The following is a 24,528-nucleotide window of genomic DNA, read 5'->3' as shown; positions in this document are numbered from 1 at the left end:
GTAGGGTGTGACCATGTCCACTTATCTCCAAGTTGTGAGTGGTGAGTCCCAGTTGTATTGCTGTAAGGAAGGGCTGAACATGGTTTAGACACGTCCCCACTGGGAAGGAGCAGAATTCAAAGAGAGAGTTGCACCAGGTTGCTCTCTTGCAACTCTTTACATCAACATGATACCAGCTGAGCTTACTCTACACTGAGGCCTTACTCCATTTACTTGCTCAGAATCCGGACTTTATTGCACGATAAATTTCTATTGGAAAACAAAATTGTTGCACCACAAAATTCTGTCCCATGTCATGAAAATAATATAACCATTTAAATACAAGCTAAAAACCTTAGTTAAAATCAACACTAATGACACCGACCTAAATTTAATAGAAATATAACACAAACATCTTTAAGAAAACGCTAAGGTTTTTCTTGTGTGACTTCTGTGCTGAAGTTGAGAGAGGCTTAGGCATGAGGTGATGGAACATTTTGGTTGTCGGGAACCTAGTGTCTCCAATGAGCAACTCCAGGTCAGGAATGGTGCAGGTAAAAGTAACTTAAAGCTCACTTTACTCTGCCGCAATAAAATGCCCCCAACACCAACCAGAGAAGAGTGTGCCAGTGCCACCTATCCATTTCTGATGCCAGCCATCCTGAGAATGCCAATTTACAACAACAACTTGCATTTATATAGCACCTTTCACATAATAAAATGTCCCAAGGCCCTTCACAGGAGTGATTACCAAACAAAATGTGACAGTGTCAATTACTGCCAAAATGCGAGGCAGTTTGGTGCTGAGGGCTGACTGTCACTAAGAACTGAATGGTGACTGCCTAAATTCATTTCGCTCAGGAGCTTTAAACTCTAGGGTTAATTCAACATTGATTTCATTTGCAGATGAATACTCGAGCTTAGATTTTCTGATTGGCATTATTTTAAAAATAAATAGGTTACTGCCAGTGTTAAAACAACATTGATTAGAAAATCTAGGCTTGAGGGCCCCCTGTCCCTCAAGCTCGCTCTTATATCTAGTTAAAATCTTTTTGAGTGGCAGAGCTCAATTTAGTTCGTTTACCAGACTTTAATCTATTTAATCTAGAAACAAGAGAACGGTGAAGGCAAGGCCCTTTCGCTCTTCATTAGGTTTCCTGAAAGTCAAACTTAATGAAAGGTTGCACTTACGTCTGTAGAGACTTGATTAGGAAGAGTCATCTCTTCATGAAGAAGGATGGGAACTTGTCTTCGATTATTCTTAGTCTAGTGCCCTCTTCTGAGCAAAGAATATACTGCGGACTATTTCGCGTGCAGTGTGCAGTCCGATACTGCAGTTGCAGTACCCGATTATTATAATTTATGCAGTTCCGAGCACAGATACCTTAGACTGTTTATAAACTAAAAAATATTTAGTGCATAGTTACATCAAATTGAGCTCATTTAGGAACGAACTACTGGCTCTATTTGTTTTGCTGACATGCTATTGAAATTGCTTGGCCGCGACAATTATGGTATGATATCTGCATAATAGCGGATCACAGAGGTGACTATTTGGACGGAAAAAGTTGTAGGAGAATTTCTCCTCCCCTTTTGAACACTTCATTCCCCTGCACCCTGCTAAATAACAGCATATTTCATTAATAGTACAGGGGGAAAGCAGAATCATCTGTGCGCCCCCCTCCCCCGAAGAACTTTAAACTAGGGCAGCGTGTGTGAGTCGAACGGTTACCCTTAGAATTCAACAGTTTAATGAATGACACAGAGTTTATGCAGCTGAAAATACTGACCCCTGTTGGTGCCCTGTATATCTACCTGAAGACTGACATATATATCTTCTGAAGTAAAGTGAAAATCCTGATACTCAATTCCAAGTGCACACTGGGAGCGAATACAGGTCAGCGCGCAGCTTTAAATGTTAGTTTCTTTCTCGGAGGGATTCTCCAAAAACATCTGGGCATTGATTTCAATATCATCCGTGCCACTGTCCGCTGCACTGTTGCAGACGTCGTTCTGTTCTGCATCATCCGGTGGTGCCTTCATGTTCTCCTGCTCCAACCTCTTCTCCTTCTCCAGGAGCCGGTAGTTGATGATGTTTGCAATAAATAAATAGATGCTCGCGACTATCACGATGCTTCCGCACACGATGTACATGAACTTATAATCTTGTGTTATGTCCACCAACAATCCTGAAAGACAAAAAAAAATGACTATCTTTGTGTTTTAACAAATGAACTGTCACCACTTCAAAGCATCCCAAACAAGGCCACGAACAAATCAAATTGCTTAAAGGGGCGCCGATTGGGGTGACCGCTTTGCGGTACACCTCCGTTCAGTCCGTAAGCGTGACCCCAAGCTTCTGGTCGCCTGTCACCTTAATTCTCTGCACCACTCCCACTCTGACCTCTCCGTCATCGGCCTCTTGCACTGTTCCACCAAAGCTTAGCCTAAGCTCGAGGAACGACACCTCATCTCTCGTTTAGGCACTTTACAGCCTTCTGGACTCAACATTGAATTCAACAATTTCAAACCACAACCTCTGCCCCTATTTTTTTCAGGTTAGCTGTTGATGATTCTGACATTCCCATTTACACCCTATCCAGAACCATCTTTTGTTTCTTAACTTGTCCCATTACCACCTCCTTTTGCCTTGCACCATCATCTCTTTTGTTGATGAATCTCTTCTGCCTTCCACCCTATCACAGACCTTCCCTTTTGTTCTTTCCTCCCCTCCCCCCTTTCCCTGCCCCGACACTTGCTTAAAAACCTGTTACATCTCTAACTTGTTCCAGTTCTGACAAAGGGTCATTGACCTGAAACGTTAACTCTGTTTCTCTCTCCACAGATGCTGTCTGACCTGTTGAGTTTTTCCAGCTTTTTCTGTTTTTTATTTCAGATTTCCAGCATCCACAGTATTGTGCTTTGGTAGTAGATTAAAGGACCGCAGATTTCATGAGCAAAATGCTCGGAAAGCAGATTTTCAAACCCAGGCCTGAATTCTCTGATTGGCATTATATTTAACGCCAGCAGTGACTCGCTTAAGATAGTCTGTTGACGTACATGATATCAAAGTATAACATGGCAATAACATTGTCATAGAACTCCTCTGGCTTTTAGCTTTATTCAAACAAAAAAATTCGCTAAATACGCCCACAATCCACCGCCCCCGCCGGCTCACCTAACCCCCCCCCTCACATTGAGACAATGGCCCCGACAATAACCGTGAGCTGGGAAGGGATTGGGGGCGGTGGGGGAGGAGGGGGCAGATTGAGCAGCCTGGAAACCCAGAAGTACAGGTTTTCCTGGACGTCCTGCTGAATCGAATGGCAGGATCTGATTTAAATGTGTTGCATCGGTTTCCTGCCTGCAGCCAGCCAGTCTGAGAGGCTGTTGGGCTGTACAGCAGCCACGGAAGTGAGTTGGACAACGGGGGTGGAGGGGGCGGGGGGGGAGGTCAGGGGTGAGCTCCCCTCAGGGAACCTGAAGGTCGGAGGTCGGGGGGGGTGGTTGGACATTGGAGGTCAGGGGGTGAGCTCCCCTCAGGGAACTTCAGGGTTGGAGGTCAGGGGGGGGTGAAGGGTGGTTGGACGTTGGAGGTCAGGGGGTGAGCTGGATGTCGGTGGGTCCGATCACGGGAGGGGAGGGTGGTGAGGCTGGGGTCGGCCGATCGAGGAGGTTGGATCGTGGGGTGGTGGGGTGGTTTACAGGTAAGATTGAGGGGCCCGGGGTGGGGGTGGGGGGGGGACATTCCGGCTCCTCCTGGCCCACAAGCAGTGCAGGAAAAGTGCTGTTCTCACCTCCCTTCACACCCGTGCTAGGAAAAATAAATTGAAAGGTCAGGGAAATTCAATTTAAAGAGACCTAATTAACGTCTCCCATGGGGTGGTAACTTTGTACAGCTTTATTAACACAGCTGAAAATGGGTTTAGTCTAGTCCACCGCCTGCGAGTAACCCGATTTAATATGACTGAAAATGATTTTCAAAAACTGTACAGAACCATTTTTTAGTTTCATTGGTGCACAGAAGGCAGTTTCTTAGTAGAGTAAATATTTAATATTTAAAAGCTTTCAAAAGGTGCCTGAAGATAGTTTAATTTTAAGAGCCTCATGGAAGGCCCACAGATGGGCGCAATCAGCGGAAAGTCGCCGTGGTGATTCATTCGATTGGGGGCGTGGCCAGTTTTGTGGGTGGGCCCGAATTTCAGCGTGCTATTGTTTCAACCAGTGCAAAAGAGCACATAAACTCGATGTGCGCTGGGAGTAATTTGGGCCTGAAATTCCTCGGCCTTTTGCGCTTGTTTGGCCGATTTGTGGCGAAACTGCGCCTCTTGTTGAATAAAGCTTTCTCTTTCGTGAGCAGAAATACAGACAGGGTGCTATTATTGTGCAGCCTCGGATCTGTAACATTGGGAGGATCTATGTGACATTATTGCATTTTGAGTTACAAGGAAATTGTGAAACTTGAGAGAAGATCATTTGCCACTTTATTGACGTATGGCATGTTGACACTTAAATTCGAATGTTGGTTAGAGGACAGCATAGCTTGCTGTGGCCAAAATTGCACTCCTCTTTAAGGTCCATTACCGCCTCTAAGAGGCCTTTCCAATCGGGGGCAGGCGGATGGGCTGACCCATCAGAAATTGCCCCTGGGCCGGGAGCGGCGGAATCAGGTTTGACACGCCCTGTGTTCCCGTCCTGTTGGTCAAGCGCCAACCTCTTACTGCCCAGCAGTGACTCCTTACCACCCCGCGAGGGAAATTGCTCCGCGGGAGCGGCGGCCGAGGAATTTCAAGCCCAAAGTACTCCCAGCGCACATCGAGTTTATGTGCTCTTTTGCACTGGTTGAAACAATAGAACGCTGAAATTCGGGCCCACCCACAAAACTGGCCATGTCCCCAATCGAATGAATCACCATGGCGACTCAGAAGTCGGCCCGACAACTATGCCCCTGGGTTTGGCCGGACCGCCAACAAGCAGCCTGGCACCCCCTCTTGGGTGCCAGGCTGCTGGCCCAGACGAAACCCTCCCTGGTGGCCCAGTGGGTGACACGAAAGCGGTTGTAGAGCTCGCAGCAGCCCTCCCCTTTAACTGAAGGTGAGGGACGTTGTGAAGCGTCAGTGCGATGCAGCATGTCCACCTCGCACTGACATGCTCAGTGCGGTGCCGATGACACCGCCCGCCTTCTGCCCCGCTCTTAAAGCACTTCCGCTCCCAAACACCGCCGCAACAAATTAAAGCAGCAAAAGAGGGCAATTTCCCTCTAGTCTCCGCCCCATGGATTCGGGCAGAGAATCTTCATTTAATTCGAATTATCCGTCCCCTTTAGGGCAGAGGACAACGTCACCCCCAGTTTTTTTTTAAACTCCCACTTAGTATTAGCTTTGTTCAGTGGCTGCACTTTCATCTCAGTCAGGAGGGCGAGGGTTCAAGCCCACTCCAGGAATTGAGCACATAATCCAAGCTCCTCAGTGCAGTGCTGAGGAGCGCTGCATTGTCGGAGGAGCTGTCTTTCAGATGCAATGTTAAACCAAGGCCTTGCCTCTCTGTTCAGGTGGACGGGACAGATCCCGCCCTCCAACTAACATCATCAAAAACAGATGCACTGGTCCTCCACCGTTTGTGGGATCTTGCTATGTGCAAATTGGTGGCCACGCTGCCCACTAAACAACAGTAATTACCGTTCAACCAGTAATTCAGAGGAGTTGAAGGGCTAGAAACTGCATAGTGCCCCGCTTGGGGCATTAACTTTTAAAGGAGCGAAAAAGATTTGCTGCTGCCAGGAACTTCTGCTTTCACACTCCAAGAGGGAAGTGAAGCACTAAATCAAGTGCTACCATTTCCTTTAGAGTGCTGAAGTGAGTGAGAGAGCCGGTAGTGGCAGAGCGCTGCACAATGTTCGGTACAGCGCTGCCGTCTGTACAGGCTGGTTCCCTTGATTAAAGGGAAGGGCTAATGCTGGGGTGAATGAGTTTTCATGCTGTCAGTGTTGGGCCAGGGCACCCGCACTATGTACATAGCAGCCCCAAGCACTCGAAGAGAATGCAGGGCTGAGCAGACGCGGGGGCAAAAGAAATCAGGAGGCACCAGAATGGGCAGATAAATACATTCCGCCCTACCTGACCACCACTGTCTTTAGATATCGCTCCCCAAGCGGCCACCAAGGTGACAACGCCTCCTGCAGCAGCCGTTGTTGACACCCGGCAATGATGCAGAGGGCGGGAGCAAATATTGGATTTGGACAGTAGCGAGGCATTGTGCACCGGATGATGTCACAATCTACGGGGCGCAAGAGAGCGAGGCGGTAAGTGTTAGCGCCAGTGTAAAACGCCAGGGAAGTTTGCAAGTGTTAGTGATTTCACTGTGCCCAGTTGGTACCTCCTTCACGCCCCCTGCAGGTGCTAATGGGAGGTGTAAACCTGGCCAATTTCTCTCCCGGTGTTTTGGGGATGTAACGTGGATATGCAAGGAGATATATAAATGCGAGTCTTTCGATATAATCTGACACCTCAGTGCAGTACCGACGGAGTGCTGCACTGTCGGAAGTGTCACTTTGCAGATGAGACGATAAACTCTTAGGTGGACATAAAAGACCCCGCGACACTATCTCGAAGTGGAGCAGGGAGCTGTTCCGGTGTCCTGGCCAATATTGTTAAAACAGATGTTCCGATTGTTTATCTTATTGCTGTTTGTGGGACCTTGCTGTGCTCAAATTACCTGCTGTGTTTGCCTAAATTACACAAGTGATTACATTTCAAAAGTACCTCATTGGCTGTGAAGTGCTTTGGGACATCCCAAGAATGTTAAAGGCATCATGTAAATGCAAGTTGTCTTTCTGTGACATTACACTGGTGGTCCATAAACCGAATCTCACTTTGTATATCAAAGGATGAGTGGCAAAAGTAAACAACGCAAACTAATTCATCAGTAAACCATCAAAGACCCTCTGTAGCCAAGTGATATTTAAATAACATTTCAAACTTTAAAATAAAAATGATCACCCTCTAGCTGGACATGTTGAGATCACTACAAGATGTACTGCAGCAACTCACCAAGGCTTCTTTGGTATCACCTCCCAAACCCGCAACCTTTACCACCTAGAAGGACAAGGGCAGCAGATGCATGGGAACACCATCACCTGCAAGTTCCCCTCCAAGTCACACACCGTCCTGACTTGGAAATATATCGGCCGTTCCTTCATCGTCGCTGGGTCAAAATTCTGGAACTCCCTCCCTAACAGCACTGTGGGAGCACCTTCACCACACGGACTGCAGCGGTTCAAGAAGGTGGCTCACCACCACCTTCCCAAGGGTAATTAGGGATGGGCAATAAATGCCGGCCTTGTCAGTGACGCCCAAATCCCGGAACTAATATTTTTTTTAATTGGGTGTTCATATTCAAATCCAGCTTGGTCCTATTTACCAGGCAACATCAGACCCAATAGACTCACTCTCGCCCTTGATGTTGCCTGATCCTAGAGCATCTCACTGCAAATGGATGAGTGAAGAGTGACCATCTTTTGTCAAATCAAAGCTGCCAATCAAGCCTAACTTGCTGTTTGAAACACTAGTTGCTGGCTTAGAGTTCCACCTCAGAGCGGTGGAAAGCTGATACTGCAGCTTCATTACCATACAGGAAGTATGTCATCCCAACAGTCTCTGAACTATCTCCTCCCCACAATATACCACACATCATTTGTGGGGAGGGATAGAAGGAGGGAAGGAAGGAAGGAAGGAAGGAAGGAGGGAAGGAAGGAAGGTGAAGGAAGGAAGGAAGGGGAGGGAGGAAGGGGAGGAAGGAAGGAATGTGAAGGAAGGAATGTGAAGGAAGGAAGGTAAAGGAAGGAAGGTGAAGGAAGGAAGGAAGGGAAGGGAGGAAGGGGAGGAATGAAGGAATGTGAAGGAAGGAATGTGAAGGAAGGAAGGAAGGAATGTGAATGAATGAATTTGCACACAGCAAGCTCCCACAAACAGCAATATGATAATGACAAGATAATCTGTTTCAGTGACGTTGGTTATCGGATAAATATTGGCCAGAACACCGGGGAGAACTCTTCTTCAAAGTAGTGCCATGCGATCTGTTACATCCAACTGACAGGGCAGATGGGGCCTTGGTTTAACATCTCATCTGAAAGACGGCATCTCTGACAGTGCAGTGCTCCCTCAGAACTGCACTGGGCAGTCAGTCTAGATTTTTGTGCTCAAGTCTCTGGAGTGGGACTTGAACCCAATCTGCTGTCTCGGAGGTGAAATTGCTCCAATGAGCCACAGCAGACATCTGCTGGCTATAAGGCTCCTAAGCGAAATGAGCTTGGATTCTCCCGATCCACTTCCTTGTAAGTACAGGTGTGATGTCCGAAATCCAGAAACCTCGGGACCAAGGCTGTTCCGGATTCCAGATATTTCCGGATTTCGGAATGTCTTTGCCTAGGCTGAGGAAGGTAGGTGGGGGGGGTTCGGTCGGGTCGCCGGAGGTTGGGGGTGTCGGTCAGGCCGAGGCGAGGTTGGACAGCCGGAGGTCGGGCTGAGGCCGGGCGAGGTCAGGCCAAGGCGGGTGGAGGTCGGGCAGCTGGAGGTCGGAGGAGGTCGGGCCGAGGCGAGGCCGAGTGACTGGAGGTCGGGCTGAGGCCGGGCAAGGTCAGGCCGAGGCGGGTGGAGGTCGGGCGGCCGGAGGCCGGGACGAGGCGAGGTCGAGTGGCTGGAGGTCGGGCTGAGGCCGGGCAAGGTCAGGTTGAGGCGGGGAGAGGTCGGGTGGCCGGAGGCCGGGGGAGATCGGGCCGAGGCGAGGTCGAGTGGCTGGAGGTCGGGCTGAGGCCGGGCGAAGTCGGGTCGAGGCAGGGGGAGGTCGGGCCGAGGCGGGGGAGTCTGGATTTCTGAACATTTTCTGGTTTCCGGACGACCCCGCCACAGATCGGCCCGGTGTCCGGATTCAGGAACATTCCGGATTCTGGAACTCCGCACCTATATGAGCACACAGAACAAAACTGCCACTAACTTCCACTAAACAGATATATTGTTCAGACAAAGTAGATGGGGTTTTGCTCTGCAATTGGTGTTGTACGTGACCTGGGTGTACTTGAAAAGGTGCCTGAAATAGAAAATGTTCCATTGCTCAGTACGAACATCCCTCATCTTATTGAGCATAAAATTCCCGTAAAAAAAAATACACCTTTTACATTGGGCTCAAACAAAATGCTTGATACAGAGGATAGAAGTAGCAGTAACAGGCAAGGTGGCCAGGTTTGGAGGTGCAGGTCAACAACCTAACAATCCTGTCAAGCAACGAGAACAGCTGACAATCTGTGAAATTATAGCCTCTCCTCTATTGACAATGTGAGTGCTTAGTCATCCTGAGGTCACTGCCTGACACTTGAGTGAATGGTGCATCATCTGAGTCCGAGGAGATTGGCAAGTGCTCACACATACTCAAATGGCAGACATACATTACACTCCGAGCAAAAGCGATGCTCAAACATGTAGCACGGTGTTGTGACTGGGTCTGCGATTACCATGTTGAAGGAAATGAAGTAACTGCAACTGAATGGCCTCCTTCTGTGCTGCAACCATTCAATGATTCTACAGGCTAAAAATTCATTTGCTTAACACCACCCGTCAGTGCCCGAGAGGGTTGCTAACGGGCCGCTAAACTCTTCCCAACCGAGCGCCGTGCGAGCAGTGCCTTCTGCGTCTTTCAGACGAGGTTAACCGGTGGAGTTAAGAGTTAGCATTGTGCACTCTAGCACCACTGGGTGACGTCAGTGAGTGCGCAACGCCCTTTTAGCACCGCGGTCGCGAAATTGAATGCTTTCGCCTGCCGCAGTGCCTACCACTAATTCCGACAGGGAAAGCAAGCCTCCCGAAGAAGTTGCCGGGCCGATATTTCCGTGGGTGGGTGGCTACAATAGAAATTTATTTGCACTAATTTATCTATCTCTCTTAGGTGTTCAACACTGTTGCTAATCTCCCTTGCATTTTTTTCAGTTCGGGTGGTCCAGCTGACCTCTTTCGGCGCTGGGATGCCGGTTTCCTAGCGCCAGATCTTCCCGCAATAGTGCCCCAAGAATCAGAGTTAGCGCCCTAAGAGGAGCGAGGAATGCTTTCCTTGGTGCTCCACTCCGCTCTGGGTGGGCAAAAAAAACACTGGCCCAGGAATTCCGGCCTCCCGGGTCCGTATGGAGTGTGTACGGACCCGGGAAGGCATGGGAAAAGCCGTTTTTCAGCGTACAATGAGCATGCGCTGAAAACTGGCTCTTCCAATTTGTCAAGTTGGAGTTTGACAGATCCAACGCATCTCCACATCTAGGACATTAGTAAAGGGCACGATTGCGGTATTTACCCATATCTTGCCCAGTGGATGTCCAGAAAACTCTTGCACCTGATTTTTAAGAGTTTTAAAATACACTTAAAACATAAAAAAATAACATTTAAAAACTCTGCCCACGTTAAATTTATTTCAAAGCATAATTTAAAAAACTTTTTTTTTAAATCGGAAAAATATTTTTTTTTAATAATAAATAACTTTAATTTAAATTAATGTTCAATATGTAATGTATTTTTTCTATTTTTTATTAATGTTTTGTGTGTTTAGGGGGATTCTCATTCATAATAATGGGAACTTCAACTTACAGAGTTCCGATTATTATGAATGAGAATATACCTTACCTTGATTGGCTGCCCAGAGCCATGTGACTGCAGCTCCAGCCGTGCGCCCGTCCCGACATGGAGGCGCTGCAACGCGCAGTCAGTGGAGGCCTCGGGACCAGGAGCTCACGTGGGCGCAGCAGGAACAGGTAAGTGCGCTTCTTTTTTCTAGAATCCAGTCGAACGCCCGCGGGAAGGAGAAACCGGGATTTCTGAGCCAATATCCCGCCTCAAACTGGGCTGTAATGAATTTTTAGCCCAATGATTCTTGTGCTAGAGTGTGAATCCTATTACCTGCATCAGTGAGACGGAGAAAGAATGTGCAGCAGGAGCTGCAGTATCATTAGCCAGGGCAGTAAAGTGTGGTTAGGGAAAGGTGCTTCATCACCAAGCATATTTAAGAATGAGAAGTTCCACCATTTAAAATTTCAATCTATTAAGAAAATGTCTCCCTTTCTGTGTCTATTTTATTGTTTTGTTCCTTTTTAAGGTCACCCAACACCGGGGTAAAGGTCATCCAACCCTGGGTACCAGCTCCTGGTGACTGCCCCTAATCATCGGTCAAAAGCTTCTTGCTGGAAAGTGCTTGAGGAAATATTTGCAGGATTACGGGGAAAAAGCAGGGGGAGTGGGACTAATTTTGCAGCTCTGTCAAAGAGCCAGCACGGGCACGATGGGCCGAATGGCTTCCTTCTGTGCTGCCAGAAGATCACAACATTTCAGGCACCCAAGTAGCTTGCTCTGGACTTTATTCCGTTATCGAGAAACTGGCCGTTCTCTGCACAACATCTCTTCCAAACAGAAGAGCTGATGCCACACTCACCACATTGTTTTACATCTGTTCTCAGCAGGAGGGCAGTGCTGTAATTGTAATGCCTGTCCCTGAGGGCATTAAGTCAACCACAGTGTAGGCTGGAGAGTCTAGAAGTAAGGGGGGCACAGTCTCAGGATAAGGGGGTCAGCCTTTTAAGATTGAGGTGAAGAGAAATTTCTTCACTCAGAGGGTTGTGTGATTTGGAATTCCCCAGAGGGCTGTGGATGCTGAGTCATTGAGTATATTCAAGGCTGAGAGCGATAAATTTTTGGAATCTAGGGGAATCAAGGGATCGGGCGGGAAAGTGAGTTGAGATCGAAGGTCAGCCGTGATCTTATTGAATGGCAGAGCAGGCTCGAGGGCCGTATGGCCTGCTCCTGCTCCTAAATTATTCTGTTCTTATGTAACTGAGTAAAGGTGGCAGGTTCTCTTTCTTGAATGACCGAAGTGAACCGATTCGGTTTTTACAACAATCTGCAGGCTTTCGTGCTGTGACAAGGAATTAGGGGCCAACATTTCCCTCCGCCGTAAACGGGGTGCAACTTCCGCATTTTACCATCCCCTTGACCCTTGCCGCCGATATGGATGTGGCGGTGTTAAGAGCAAAATTCCGCTTTTTCGGCGGCTAAACGGAGCGGAGTGATAATGCCTGGGATAATGGGCTGTTGCGGCGGTGTGGGAGTGGAGTGGTGTTTGGACCGTGAAATCCCACGCCTAACCAATTGATCCTAACAATGCTGCTGCTCCCTGGCCTTCTTAAAGGGCAAGTTTTGCAGCTGTGTCTTGACTTCGGTCTGACTTGCTTCAGAGGAGATTGCTGCAGGTGAACCTTTGTGGAGGGCCACCCGCTTCAGCGACGCTGAGCTGGAAAGCTTGATGCTAGGATTCTTCCAACTCCGTTCTGGATAACCCTGCAAGCCAAGGCTCGAATGGGCAGGATGACCATAACTAGATAAGCAGCATGATGTCTGCCTGATAGGCAGCATGTTTTAAACTGGTTAAACTCCATCAAAACTCCTGCACTTACTACTGGTGCTCTGCCACCTATGCCTGAGCCCTCTGGACTGAGGTAAGTGGAGCAGGTCCATGTTGGCAGAGAGTGTTGTCTCCATTTCAGGCAAAGAGAATCCTACAGGTAAGATTTCTCAGGGGCTCAGTTCAAAGACTCAAACATGGTGATGGGTTCTACATGTGACAAACACCTGGCTGACCAAAACAAAAAGAAATTCACTTGCAGCTTAAATGTACTGATGCTGTAGAAACCACACTTGAATATAAATGAGATGGTTCAATAGCATCAGACTCTGTGTCTAGCACTGGAGAATCATGGTTCTGCGATATAAATGCTTTATTCTTGGATTACAAGACTTTAGTCAGCCCACACTTGGAATTCCTGTCCAGTTTTGGTCTCCGCATATGGTGGGTGATATTGAGGCTCTGGAAAGAGTGCAGAAGAGGGCCACTAGACTAATTCCAAGTCTAAAGCATCTTAGTTATCAAGATAGGTTAAAAGAGTTGGGACTCTTTACCTTAGAGCAGCGTAGACTTAGCGGGGATATGATTGAGGTTTATAAGATAATGAAGGGAATAGACAGTGTTCCAGCTGACTGTTTATTTCAATTAAATAGGTTAGGCAGGACCAGGGGGACAAAGTTAAGTTGTATAAGGCTAGATCTAGGTTAGATGTCAGGAGGTGGTTCATTTCCCAGAGAATAGCTGACCTCTGGAACAAGCTGCCCTCTCATGTGGTGGACGCAGACTCACTGAATTCCTTCAAGTAAAAGCTGGATTTGTTTCTGGCTGTGGCAGAGATCACCTCTTACAGAAGGTAGGTACTGCAGGGAATTTAATGGCCAGAGTGATCTCCTGGGCTCGTTTCGATTGCCTAGATGGGTCAGAGAGGAATTTCCCAGATTTTTTCCCCCAAATTGGCCTGGGTTTTTTAAAATCTGTTTTTGTTACCTCACGTGGTTTTGGGTGGGGTGGAGTGTATATGTTGTGACACACAAGGTAGTGCAATTGTGTGGGACAGGCTGGATGGACCAGATGGTCTTCATCTGTCTGTCATTGTTCGTATGTTTCGTATTATGTCCTGGAAGTTTTCCATTTCTGAGGGAAGAGTCACATGTGAGCACCCCGCTCAGAATGAGGCTGGGAGTACACCACATGGGGAATATTACAGAAGGAAGACTTGCATGTTCCCTCTTTGAGCTGAAGTCTATTGGGAAAGGCTAGGGTCGAGCTTAACCCTCCCTTCAGCCGTGTTTGTCACTGATCAGTTATACAAAATCGAAAGTACGCCCTCAGCCCAGGTGGGAGGAGATTGAACACAGATGAGAGGAGGAAATAAAGGAAAACAAATTGAAGAAAAAAAAACCTTCAATTAATTTTTTTTAAACGATGATGGTAGTGCGGTGGTTACGGTACTGGAGCAACAAGGTCATGAGTTCAAATTCTATCATGGTATGTTATGAAATTGAATCTGGTCTACATGTGACTTGGATGGCTGAGGCCTGATGTCCTCAGGACAATTAGGGATGGGCAATAAATGCCCTGTTGCCAGTGTCGTCCACATCCTAAGAACAAATTTTCAAAAACCTGAAATATGTTGCCAGGCTGTTGAAGAGCAGGCTGAAGATCTGCAGCTGAACTCTTCAGTTTGAATGTGTACATGGTGTACAGGGGGCGAGCACTGACTGGCGACAGAAGCTGAACCAGTGCTCTGAGCCTTGATGCCTCGTATCAGTTTCAGGAGCAGGGTGACAACTGGAACCAACTGCTGGTGCACAACCAGAAAAGATAGCGCTCTTAATTAGTGAAGAGATCAGCTGCCTTTGGCCCACCTCAGCTGTTCTTCAAAATGATCACGTCCAAGCGACATAAGATGCAGAAAGTAGGGTGAGTGAGAGGTTTAGAGGTTGCCTGAGGACAGGAAAAGGAAAGTCATGTTATTTATACATTATATGCTATCTGAGCCCTCCGGCCTGCCTCCTCTTTCTATGGTCGGTATAATGTTGATTACTGGGAGTTAGGAATTCCCAATAGCTTGTATGAAAAGCTACCATAGATGTTTGTGACAAGGTAGTAGCAAATGCAGGTCTCAACTACAACAACAACCATGTGCATTTATATAGCGCCTTTAACATAGTAAAACGTCCAGAGGAGCTTCACTGGAGCATTATCAAATAAAATGTAACACCGAGCTACATAAGGAGATATTAGAACAGATGAATGAGGTAGGTTTTAAAGACCATTTAAAGGAGAGAGGTAGCAAGGTGAAGAGGTTTAGGGAGAGAATTCCTGAGTTTAGAGTCTAGGCAACTGAAGGCATAGCCGCCAATGGTGGAGCGATGAAAATCGGGGATGCACAAAAGAGGAAGAATTGGAGGCACGCAGAGATCTTGGAGGGTTATGGGGCTGGAGGTGGTTACAGAAATAGGGAGTGGTGAAGCCAGGGAGGGACTTGAAAACAAGGATGAGAATTTCAAAATTGAGGTGCAAGCACTGTGATGTAACAAATACCAAAATATTAAGTGGGAGAGTTGGTTCATTTTTTTTGGCAGGAAGGTAGGATTTTTGTTGTAACACTGCTACAGAGGTGATGCAGTGTTTTGGAGAAAGCAACAACAGTACTTCAATGAAGGTAGCACATTTAACTAAATGGTCACATAGTTTCAATTCATAATAGGTGATAAAATGACCATCTGTTTCTTCATATTGAATAATTATATAGTTCACAATATATAATTCTGTGGATTTAGCCCTTCTATTTGCAGGCTGAAACTAATTTATGGTTTGAAATTTGAGGAAAAAATCAATTAAAATTTATAGGAAAAATTTTCAGCGGGCCAAAGAACATATCGATATGATATAACCACAAGATGGCATGCTTATAATCCATGTGACATTTGCTTAAATAAATGTAAATACACTAGGGGTTGGATTTTCCAGTCCTTTGCGCTCAGGGTTTGTCCTTTACGCTCGGCGTTTCGTCCCAGGAGCGGCGTGAAAGGTGGCGATGAGGTCTCCAGCGCCCCATCACGATCCTCCGGTCGGATTTTGCGGCGGAGCTGAGCAGGAGCGCCGAGAAGAACTGCGCCCGGTGTACATCACCCCGGTGATGACACCGGGCGCAAGTTTTGATTCTTGCCCGACCCGTCCGCCCGGAAGTGCGCCTGGGAAATCAGAGCGGTTCTGCGATCCCGACAGCAGAGAGGAAGGTAATGGACTCCGAAAGTAAGTGCAAGTGTTTGTCGTTTAAATTTTTCGTGTGATTTGTGTTGCGGTGGCGTGGGCGATGTTTTGGGAATATTTTTGTGGATTTGGTTTAGGTTTTTATCCCCACTCCCCCAAGCCTCTCTCGGAGCACTCCCTGGCTGACTGTTTAGCTCGGGAGTTTTCCATCCTTGCACCAAGCGAGGTGTACAACGCTTCCCTTAGCGCTGCACCCGCTAACGCAGGGCCCAGATGAGCAAACAACTCAGACACAAACTATTCTCGGCCGCTAACTTTCCCGCCCCGCCGCCATTATCGCCCCGAAAACATAAAAGCCTAATATCTAGCCCATGTACTTTAGTTTTGTACCCAGCGAAGTGTCTTCTCTGGTCATTATCTGTCGTGACATTATAAACAATGCAGTTGTACAATGTGAAGTCATAGCATGAATTTGAAGATTGCCCAAACTGGCTTAACGCTTTCAGGTGTACAAGCTTGTGAAAGGAGGCTTAAGAGTAGAACAGGAACTACTGTCCCAGTTGGTACCTGACGTAATAGAATGTACAAATGAATGCGCATTAATTTTGTCTGAGCTGTGCTAAACTCTGATTTCCCAGCTGGTGCGAAGTTTGAATAAACCAGCACTCTAACATATGATTGTGTCAAAGTCACCAGTTCAGTCATCATTATTCAATTGGGTCAGAATGTGGAAGCAGGAAGCATCTAAAATGCCACGCTGTCATGGCAGCTGTTAATACTCCTGGAAATAAGATTTCAAACAATTCTTTTACTTTTCAGTTCTACTCCTATTTACAGAGTTTCAACCCCAAGGAAGGATAGTGAAGGAAAAAAAGAACAGAACCCTCACGATTCCAGCCAGATATGCTCTCCTATCCTTCTCCTGCCCAATCTCCATGTGCATTTCTCTGCTGGTTTGCTGTCCCCACCGACGAAGTGCAGTTAGTAGTCGCCCTGTAGTATAAGCAATCCAAAGTTTTGCTGTTCGAAGCAGTGACAATCAAAACTACCGGTGGTGATGATGATGATGATAACAAGAGAAAGTTGCATTTATATCGTGACTTTCATATCTAAAATGTCCCAAGGCACTTTACAAAGAGTAACGAAACAGCTGCTGGGCCACAGAGGGAGAGATTAGGAGTGATGACCAGAAGCCTGGTTGAAAATACGGGTTTTGGGACGATTTTTTAAAAAGGTGGGGGTGGGGAGGAGGGGAAGTGGTCGGAAAGCAGAGACCTGGAAAGAGAGTTCTGCAACACAGGATGAAGGCAACTGAAGGTTTGGCCATCAATGATGGAGTCAGTGAAAGGGCTGAAAGGCCGCGGTTGGAAAAAATATAGTGCTGGAGAACGTTGCAGACTTAAGAGGGTGCAAGGCCAAGGAGGGATTTGAAGATGTGGATAATTTAATTCATTGCGTGACAAAGAGTCAGTGCTGGTCAGCGAGGATGGGCAAATGGGGCAGAATCTCGGCAGATGAATTTTGGAAAAACTGTAGTTTATGGAAGGTGGAATAAGAACATAAGAACATAAGAATTAGGAGCAGAAGTAGGCCATTCGGCCCCTCGGGCCTGTTCTGCCATTCAATGAGGTCATGGCTGATTTTCTACCTCAACACTTTCCTGTACTATCCCCATATCCCTTGATTCCCTTAATTTTCAAAAATCCATCAATCCCTGTCTCGAATATACTCAAAGACTAAGTCTCCACAGCCCTCTGTGGTAGAGAAATCCAAAGATTCACCACCCTCTGAGTGAAGACATTTCTCCTCATCTCAGTCCTAAATGGCCGACCCCTTATTCTGAGACTGTGACCCCTGGTTCTAGACTCCACAGCCAAGGGAAACATTCTCCCCTGCATCTACCCTGTCAAGCCCCGTAATAATGTTGTAAGTTTCAATGAGACCACCTCTCATTCTTCTAAACTCTAGAGAATATAGGCCTAGTCCACACAATCTCTCCTCATAGGACAATCCCCCCATCCCAGGAATCAGTGTGGTGAACCATCGTTGCACTCCCTCAATGGTAAGTATATCCTTCCTTAGATAAGGAGACCAAAACTGTACACAATACCCCAGTCAGCAAATAGGACACTGGAGAGAACATGTCCAGAGGTGACAAAAGCATTACGTGTCTGAGTGGTGCAGGGTTGGGGCATTGATCCTTCTGAAGTTCAATTGTTGAAACTTTTGACTTAGTGAAGTAGTACTGGCAGCAGGACAAACAGGCTGACAGCCCAGAAGTGGTCCCAGGATCGAGGGACGTGGCGGAGAGGTGGAGCCAGGTATAGTCAGCATTCGTACAGAAAAACAGAGCCTTTGTCTGCATGAGATGTCATTGAGAAGCAGCATGTAGCCAAGGAAAGGGTTGAGAGGGGGGACATGGGGGGGGGGAGCAAAGGTAGATCCTTGGGGGATTGTGGAGGTGACATTGTGTGGGCAGAAAGACAATCCATTGCTGGAGGTGCAGTGGTCATGTTCGGAAGGGTCGGAGTGGAAGCATTCAAGGGCAGTCATGGGGCTGGAGAACAAAAGAGAGGCAATGGAGAAAGATGCATAATTAACCGTATATAATGCAGAGAGGTCGAGGAGGACAAGGAGGGATAGTCATTTATGGTCACAGTCACAGAGAATGCTTGACTTTAGCCAGGGCAGTGTCAAATAAATATATCATCATGCACCAGCAACTGTTAAATCAGTTGTGCCATTTTGCAATCTGGTACTTTCAGCATTGCTTACCTGCACAGACTTTGCCCTGACACAAGAGATTTATGACCAGTGGGCCAAAGTGGCGCGTCATAAAATAACACCTTTACTGTGGGAGACGTAGGCAAGAGAATCCACATGCTTAAGTGTAATGAGTGCTGATCTCCATTCATATCCTACAGTTTTGAAGGTGATATTGTGTGTTGGAGCTTCAAAGCACTGTTCTATACAGTGGTGGGACACTAGCTCCAATTCACATTTCCTACGTAGTGAATTATAGGTTCTAGGGGAGGTGGCAATTGAAGGCTTAGGCATCTCACCACAGTGGGAGGGAGAGGGAAATGCTCTCATGCACTTGTTAGCAGTGGGTCTTATGCAGCTCTGTTTAGAGCCTCAAGCACATGATCCAGGCTGTCTCTCCCATGCAGTGCTGAGGGAGTGCTGCACTGTTGGGGAAGTTGTCTTTCGGATGGGATGTTAAACCAAGGTCCCATCCATTTCTTAGGTGGACGTAAAAGATTCCATGGCAAGAAGAGCAGGAGAGTTCTCCCCGTTGTCCTGGCCAATAGTTCTCCCTCAACCAACATCGTAAAAAAAAAGTTTAGCGCATTATTATCTCATTGCTGTTTGTGGGAGCTTGCTGTGCACAAATTGGTTGCTGCGTTTCCTACATTACAACAGTGACTGCACTTCCAAAAGTACTTATTTGGCTGGAAAGCGCTTTGAGACATCCTGAGGAGGTGAAAGGCGCTATATAAATACAAGTTCATTCTTTTTATAAATCTGGAATATCTAGCACAATAATATGAAGGAAAAATCTCTGCCCCAACATCTTCTCACATTGCACAGACAGGGAGATTTTCCAGAACACCAATGGAGAAGCGGACACTTGTTGTGTGTCTTCAGTTTGCAAAAAGATTGTATATTTCAAAGCACAGCAATATACAGTGTACACCTATAAAAGGATTCATTTTATAATTAGGCTGAGCGTTCATTAAGTAAAACTATTTAGGGAGACAATACTGGTAGAAATGTCTTTAACGATTATAAAAAATGTAATTTATCGCATTGGCAGCACAAAGATGCTTCCAGTTCGACACTGAGCTTTGATGTGCTGAAGTGTGTTTTTTATATTTAAAGCATTTGCACGTGGTACATGGGTTAACCCCATGTGGTGCTGAGCATTGCTGACATTCGGAGCCGCATGGAGCAGTATGAACATACAGACTCAATCCCTGTTTTGTCAGCCGCCCAATCTCGGCACGGCAAGGATGGCCAAGCAGTCGCGACAGCATTTCCATGGCGATGGAAGGAAAAAAAATCAGCGGGGAAAGAGTCACGCTTGGGCTGCCCTTAGCTAGAGGAGGCATTGATAGAACATATCATAATGATAGACATAAATTTAGGCTGACACTCCAGTGCAGTGCAGAGGGAGTGCTGCACTGTCGGAGGTGCCGTCTTTTGGATGAGACGTTAAACCGAGGCTCCGTCTGCTCTCAGGTGTACGTAAAAGATTCCAAGGCACTATTTTGAAGAAGAGCAGAGGAGTTCTCCCCAGTATTCTGGCCAATATTTATCCCTCAACCAACATCTCGAAGACATATGATCTGGTCATTATCACATTGCTGTTTGTGGGAGCTTGCTGTGTGCAAATTGGCTGGTGCCTTTTCCACATTACAAAAGTGCTCCATTGGCTGTAAAGCGCTTTGAGACGTGGTCATGAAAAGCGCGATATAAATGCATTTCCGTCTTTATTTATTGGCGGTGGTCTGCGAGCCAGGCTGCCTGCTGAACCTCTCCACAGCAGAGGAGTGAAGGCCAGTTGGCTCAGAGCTGGGGGGGCTAATTTGCAGGAAGAAAAATTACATTTTAAAAATGTGCCCTTCTGGTAAAAATTGAATCACCCTTTATGCAAAATAAATTAAGGGCTAGATCCCATAATTAAAATCCATACCTGTCCAGTTCTAGTTTGACAAGAAGTTGGTGATGATGTACTAAAGGTATTTTATACACGTGTGCACTGGTGTATGTTGCAGGAAAATTAACAATAAAATTGATGTTGAGATTGTGACTTTATACATAGTACACTTCAACAGTAACGGCACTTGAAATGTACTTCACTGGCTGTAAAGCACCTTAGGACATGCTAAGGTCATGAAAGGCACTTTCTAAATTCAAGTATAGGTACGATAGCATAGTGGTTATGTCACTGGGCTAGTAATCCAGAAGCCTGGACTAATAATCAACTGGAACATGAGTTCATATCCCACAATAGCAGCTGGGAAATTGAAATTGAGTTAATTAAATAAATTTGGCATTAAAAAGCTAGTATCAGTAATAATGACCAGGAAACTACCGGATTGTCAGGAAAAACCCATCTGGTTCACTAATGCCGTTTCGGGAAGGAAATCTGCTGTTCTTACCCGGTCTGGCTGATATGTGACTCCAGACCCACAGCAATGTGGTTGACTCTTAACTGCCCTCTAAAATGGCCTAGCAAGCCACTCAGTTGTACCAAACTGCTAGCACTGTGAAAGTACCTTCACTACAAGTACTACAGCAGTTCACCACCAGCTTCTCAAAGGCAATTAGGGATGGGCAATAAATGTCAGCCTTGCCTGCAATGCCCACATCCCATGAATAAATAAATTTTTAAAAAGTATTTTCATATCCACAAAGTATTGAGTACAGTCAATGTACGATCATCTTGGCTAGTTCCAGCTGTATGTGCGATGGGGAGACATGAAACATATGCATGGATGCTTGCTGCGAGGTGTTGAAATGGAGCCATTATTCCCGTAGTACTACGTTAGGGGACCTAGTAATCGCAAGTGTATGATGTACACACCTGTTAACGCAGTCCGAGAGGCGGGAGTGCGTGGCGTTGGTGAGGCCGATAAAGGCCCAGCGGCAGCGAGAGGCGGCGGGAGTGCGTGGCGTTGGTGAGGCCTGACAACTACATCTGCGGGAAGTGTATCCGCATTGCGGATTTGGAGCTGAGGGTGGATTCACTCTGGAGCATCCACGATGCTGAGAATGACGTGAGTAGCACGTGTAGCGAGTTGGTCTTAGCGCAGGTGAAGGGTCCACAGCCAGCTAGGGAATGGAAGACCAGCAGGAAGAGCAGTGCAAGGAAGGTAGTGCAGGGGTCCCCTGCGGTCATCCCCCTGCAAAACAGATACACTGCTTTGAGTACTGTTGAGGGAGATGACTCATCAGGGGTGGGCAGCAGCAACCAAGTTCATGGCACCATGGCTGGCTCTGCTGCACAGGAGGGCAGGAAAAAGAGTGGGAGAGCGATAGAGATAGGGGATTCAATTGTAAGGGGAATAGATAGTCGTTTCTGCGGCTGCAACCGAGACTCCAGGATGGTATGTTGCCTCCCTGGTGCAAGGGTCAAGGATGTCTCGGAGCGGGTGCAGGACATTCTAAAAAGGGAGGGAGAACAGCCAGTTGTCGTGGTGCATATTGGTACCAATGACATAGGTAAAAAAAGGGATGAGGTCCTACGAGATGAATTTAAGGAGCTAGGAGTTAAATTAAAACGTAGGACCTCAAAAGTAGTAATCTCGGGATTGCTACCAGTGCCACGTGCTAGTCAGAGGAGGAATCGCAGGATGGCGCAGATGAATACGTGGCTTGAGCAGTGGTGCAGTAGGGAGGGATTCAAATTCCTGGGGCATTGGAACAGGTTCTGGGGGAGGTGGGACCAGTACAGACCAGACCAGACCGGACCGGAACCAATGTCCAAGGGGGAGTGTTTGCTAGTGCTGTTGGGGAGGAGTTAAACTAATATTGCAGGGGGATGGGAACCAATGCAGGGAGACAGAGGGAAACAAAAAGGAGATAAAAGCAAAAGACAGAAGGGAAATGAGTAAAAGTGGAGGGCAGAGAAACCCAAGGCAAAAAACAAAAAGGGCCACTGAATATAAAGGGGCTGCAGGAGGGGTCAAAACTAAAAATCATGGTTTAAAAACTAGGATTAAAACACTCTACCTAAATGCAAGCAGCATTCAAAATAAAGTAAATGAGTTGACGGTACAAATCATTACAAATGGGTATGATTTGGTGGCCATTACAGAAACATGGTTGCAGGGTGGCCAAGACTGGGAATTAAACATATAGGGGTATCTGACGATTCGGAAAGATGGACAAGAAGGGAAAGGAGGTGGGGTAGCTCTGTTAATAAAGGATGATATCAGGGCAGTTGTGAGAGACGATATTGGCTCTAATGAACAAAATGTTGAATCATTGTGGGTGGAGATTAGAGATAGTAAGGGGAAAAAGTCACAGATGGGCGTAGTTTATAGGCCCCCAAATAAAATCTTCATGGTGGGGCGGGCAATAATCAAGGGAATAATGGAGGCATGTGAAAAAGGAACAGCAGTAGTCATGGGGGATTTTAACCTACATATCGATTGGTCAACTCAAATTGCACGGGGTAGCCTGGAGGAGGAATTCATAGAATGCATACGGGATTGTTTCTTAGAACAGTATGTAACAGTTCCTACAAGGGAGCAAGCTATCTTAGATCTGGTCCTGTGTAATGAGACAGGAAAAATAAACGATCTCCAAGTAAAAGATCCTCTCGGAATGAGTGATCACAGTATGGTTGAATTTGTAATACAGATTGAGGGTGAGGAAGTTGTGTCACAAATGAGCGTACTATGCTTAAACAAAGGGGACGACAGTGGGATGAGGGCAGAGTTGGCTAAAGTAGACTGGAAACACAGACTAAACGGTGGCAGAATTGAGGAACAGTGGAGGACTTTTAAGGAGCTCTTTCATAGTGCGCAACAAACATATATTCCAGTGAAAAAGAAGAGCGGTAAGAGAAGGGATAACCAGCCGTGGATAACCAAGGAAATAAAGGAGAGTATCAAATCAAAGACCAATGCGTATAAGGTGGCCAAGGTTAGTGGGAAACTAGAGGATTGGGAAAATTTTAAACAACAGCAAAGAATGACTAAAAAAGCAATAAAGAAAGGAAAGATAGATTACGAAGGTAAACTTGCACAAAACATAAAAACAGATAGTAAAAGCTTTTACAGATATATAAAACGGAAAAGAGTGACTGAAGAAAATGTTGGTCCCTTAGAAGATGAGAAGGTGGATTTAATAATGGGAAATGTGGAAATAGCTGAGACATTTATCAATTATTTTGCCTCGGTCTTTACAGTGGAAGACACAAAAACCATGCCAAAAATTGCTGGTCACAGGAATGTGGGAAGGGAGGACCTTGAGACAATTACTATCACTAGGGGGGTAGTGCTGGACAGGCTAATGGTACTCAAGGTAGACAAGTCCCCTGGTCCTAATGAAGGGTATTAAAAGAGATGGCGGAAGTTATAGCAGATGCATTCGTTATAATCTACCAAAATTCTCTGGACTCTGGGGAGGTACCAGCGGTTGGAAAGCAGCTAATGTAACGCCTCTGTTTAAAAAAGGGGGCAGACAAAAGGCAGGTAACTATAGGCCGGTTAGTTTAACATCTGTCGTGGGGAAAATGCTTGAAACTATCATTAAGGAAGAAATAGCGGGACATCCAGATAGGAATAGTACAATCAAGCAGATGCAGCATGGATTCATGAAGGGGAAATCATGTTTAACTAATTTACTGGAATTCTTTGAGGATATAATGAGCATGGTGGATAGAGGTGCACCAATGGATGTGGTGTATTTAAATTTCCAAAAAGCATTCGATAAGGTGCCACACAAAAGGTTACTGCAGAAGATAAAGGTATGCGGAGTCAGAGGAAATGTATTAGCATGGATAGAGAATTAGCTGGCGAACAGAAAGCAGAGAGTCGGGATAAATGGGTCCTTTTCGGGTTGGAAATCAGTGGTTTGTGGTTTGCCACAGGGATCAGTGCTGGGATCACAACTGTTTACAATATACATAGATGACCTGGAAGAGGGGACAGAGTGTAGTGTAACAAAATTTGCAGATGACACTAAGATTAGTGGGAAAGCGGGTTGTGTAGAGGACACAGAGAGGCTGCATGGAGATTTGGATAGGTTAAGCGAATGGGCTAAGGTTTGGCAGATGGAATACAATGTCGGAAAGTGTGAGGTCATCCACCTTGGGAAAAAAAACAGTAAAAGGGAATATTATTTGAATGGGGAGAAATTACAACATGCTGAGGTGCAGAGGGACCTGGG

The 24,528-nt window shown here is 46.4% G+C and overlaps 1 protein-coding gene across 1 annotated transcript in view; it reads right to left on the bottom strand.

Annotated features, from left to right (window-relative positions):
- Nucleotides 1–247: 247 nt before the first annotated feature.
- Nucleotides 248–24,528, bottom strand: part of LOC139280661 (monocarboxylate transporter 2-like) — a 121,964-nt gene continuing 97,683 nt past the window's right edge. The window contains exon 5 of the mRNA XM_070900257.1: nucleotides 248–2,168. Coding sequence (XP_070756358.1) covers nucleotides 1,891–2,168 — 278 coding nt within the window. The 3' untranslated portion in view covers nucleotides 248–1,890. The remainder of the gene's footprint in view (nucleotides 2,169–24,528) is intronic.

This window comes from Pristiophorus japonicus, chromosome 15 (genome assembly GCF_044704955.1).
Source record: "Pristiophorus japonicus isolate sPriJap1 chromosome 15, sPriJap1.hap1, whole genome shotgun sequence".
NCBI lineage: Eukaryota > Metazoa > Chordata > Chondrichthyes > Pristiophoridae > Pristiophorus > Pristiophorus japonicus.
This window is presented reverse-complemented; position numbering and strand designations above follow the sequence as displayed.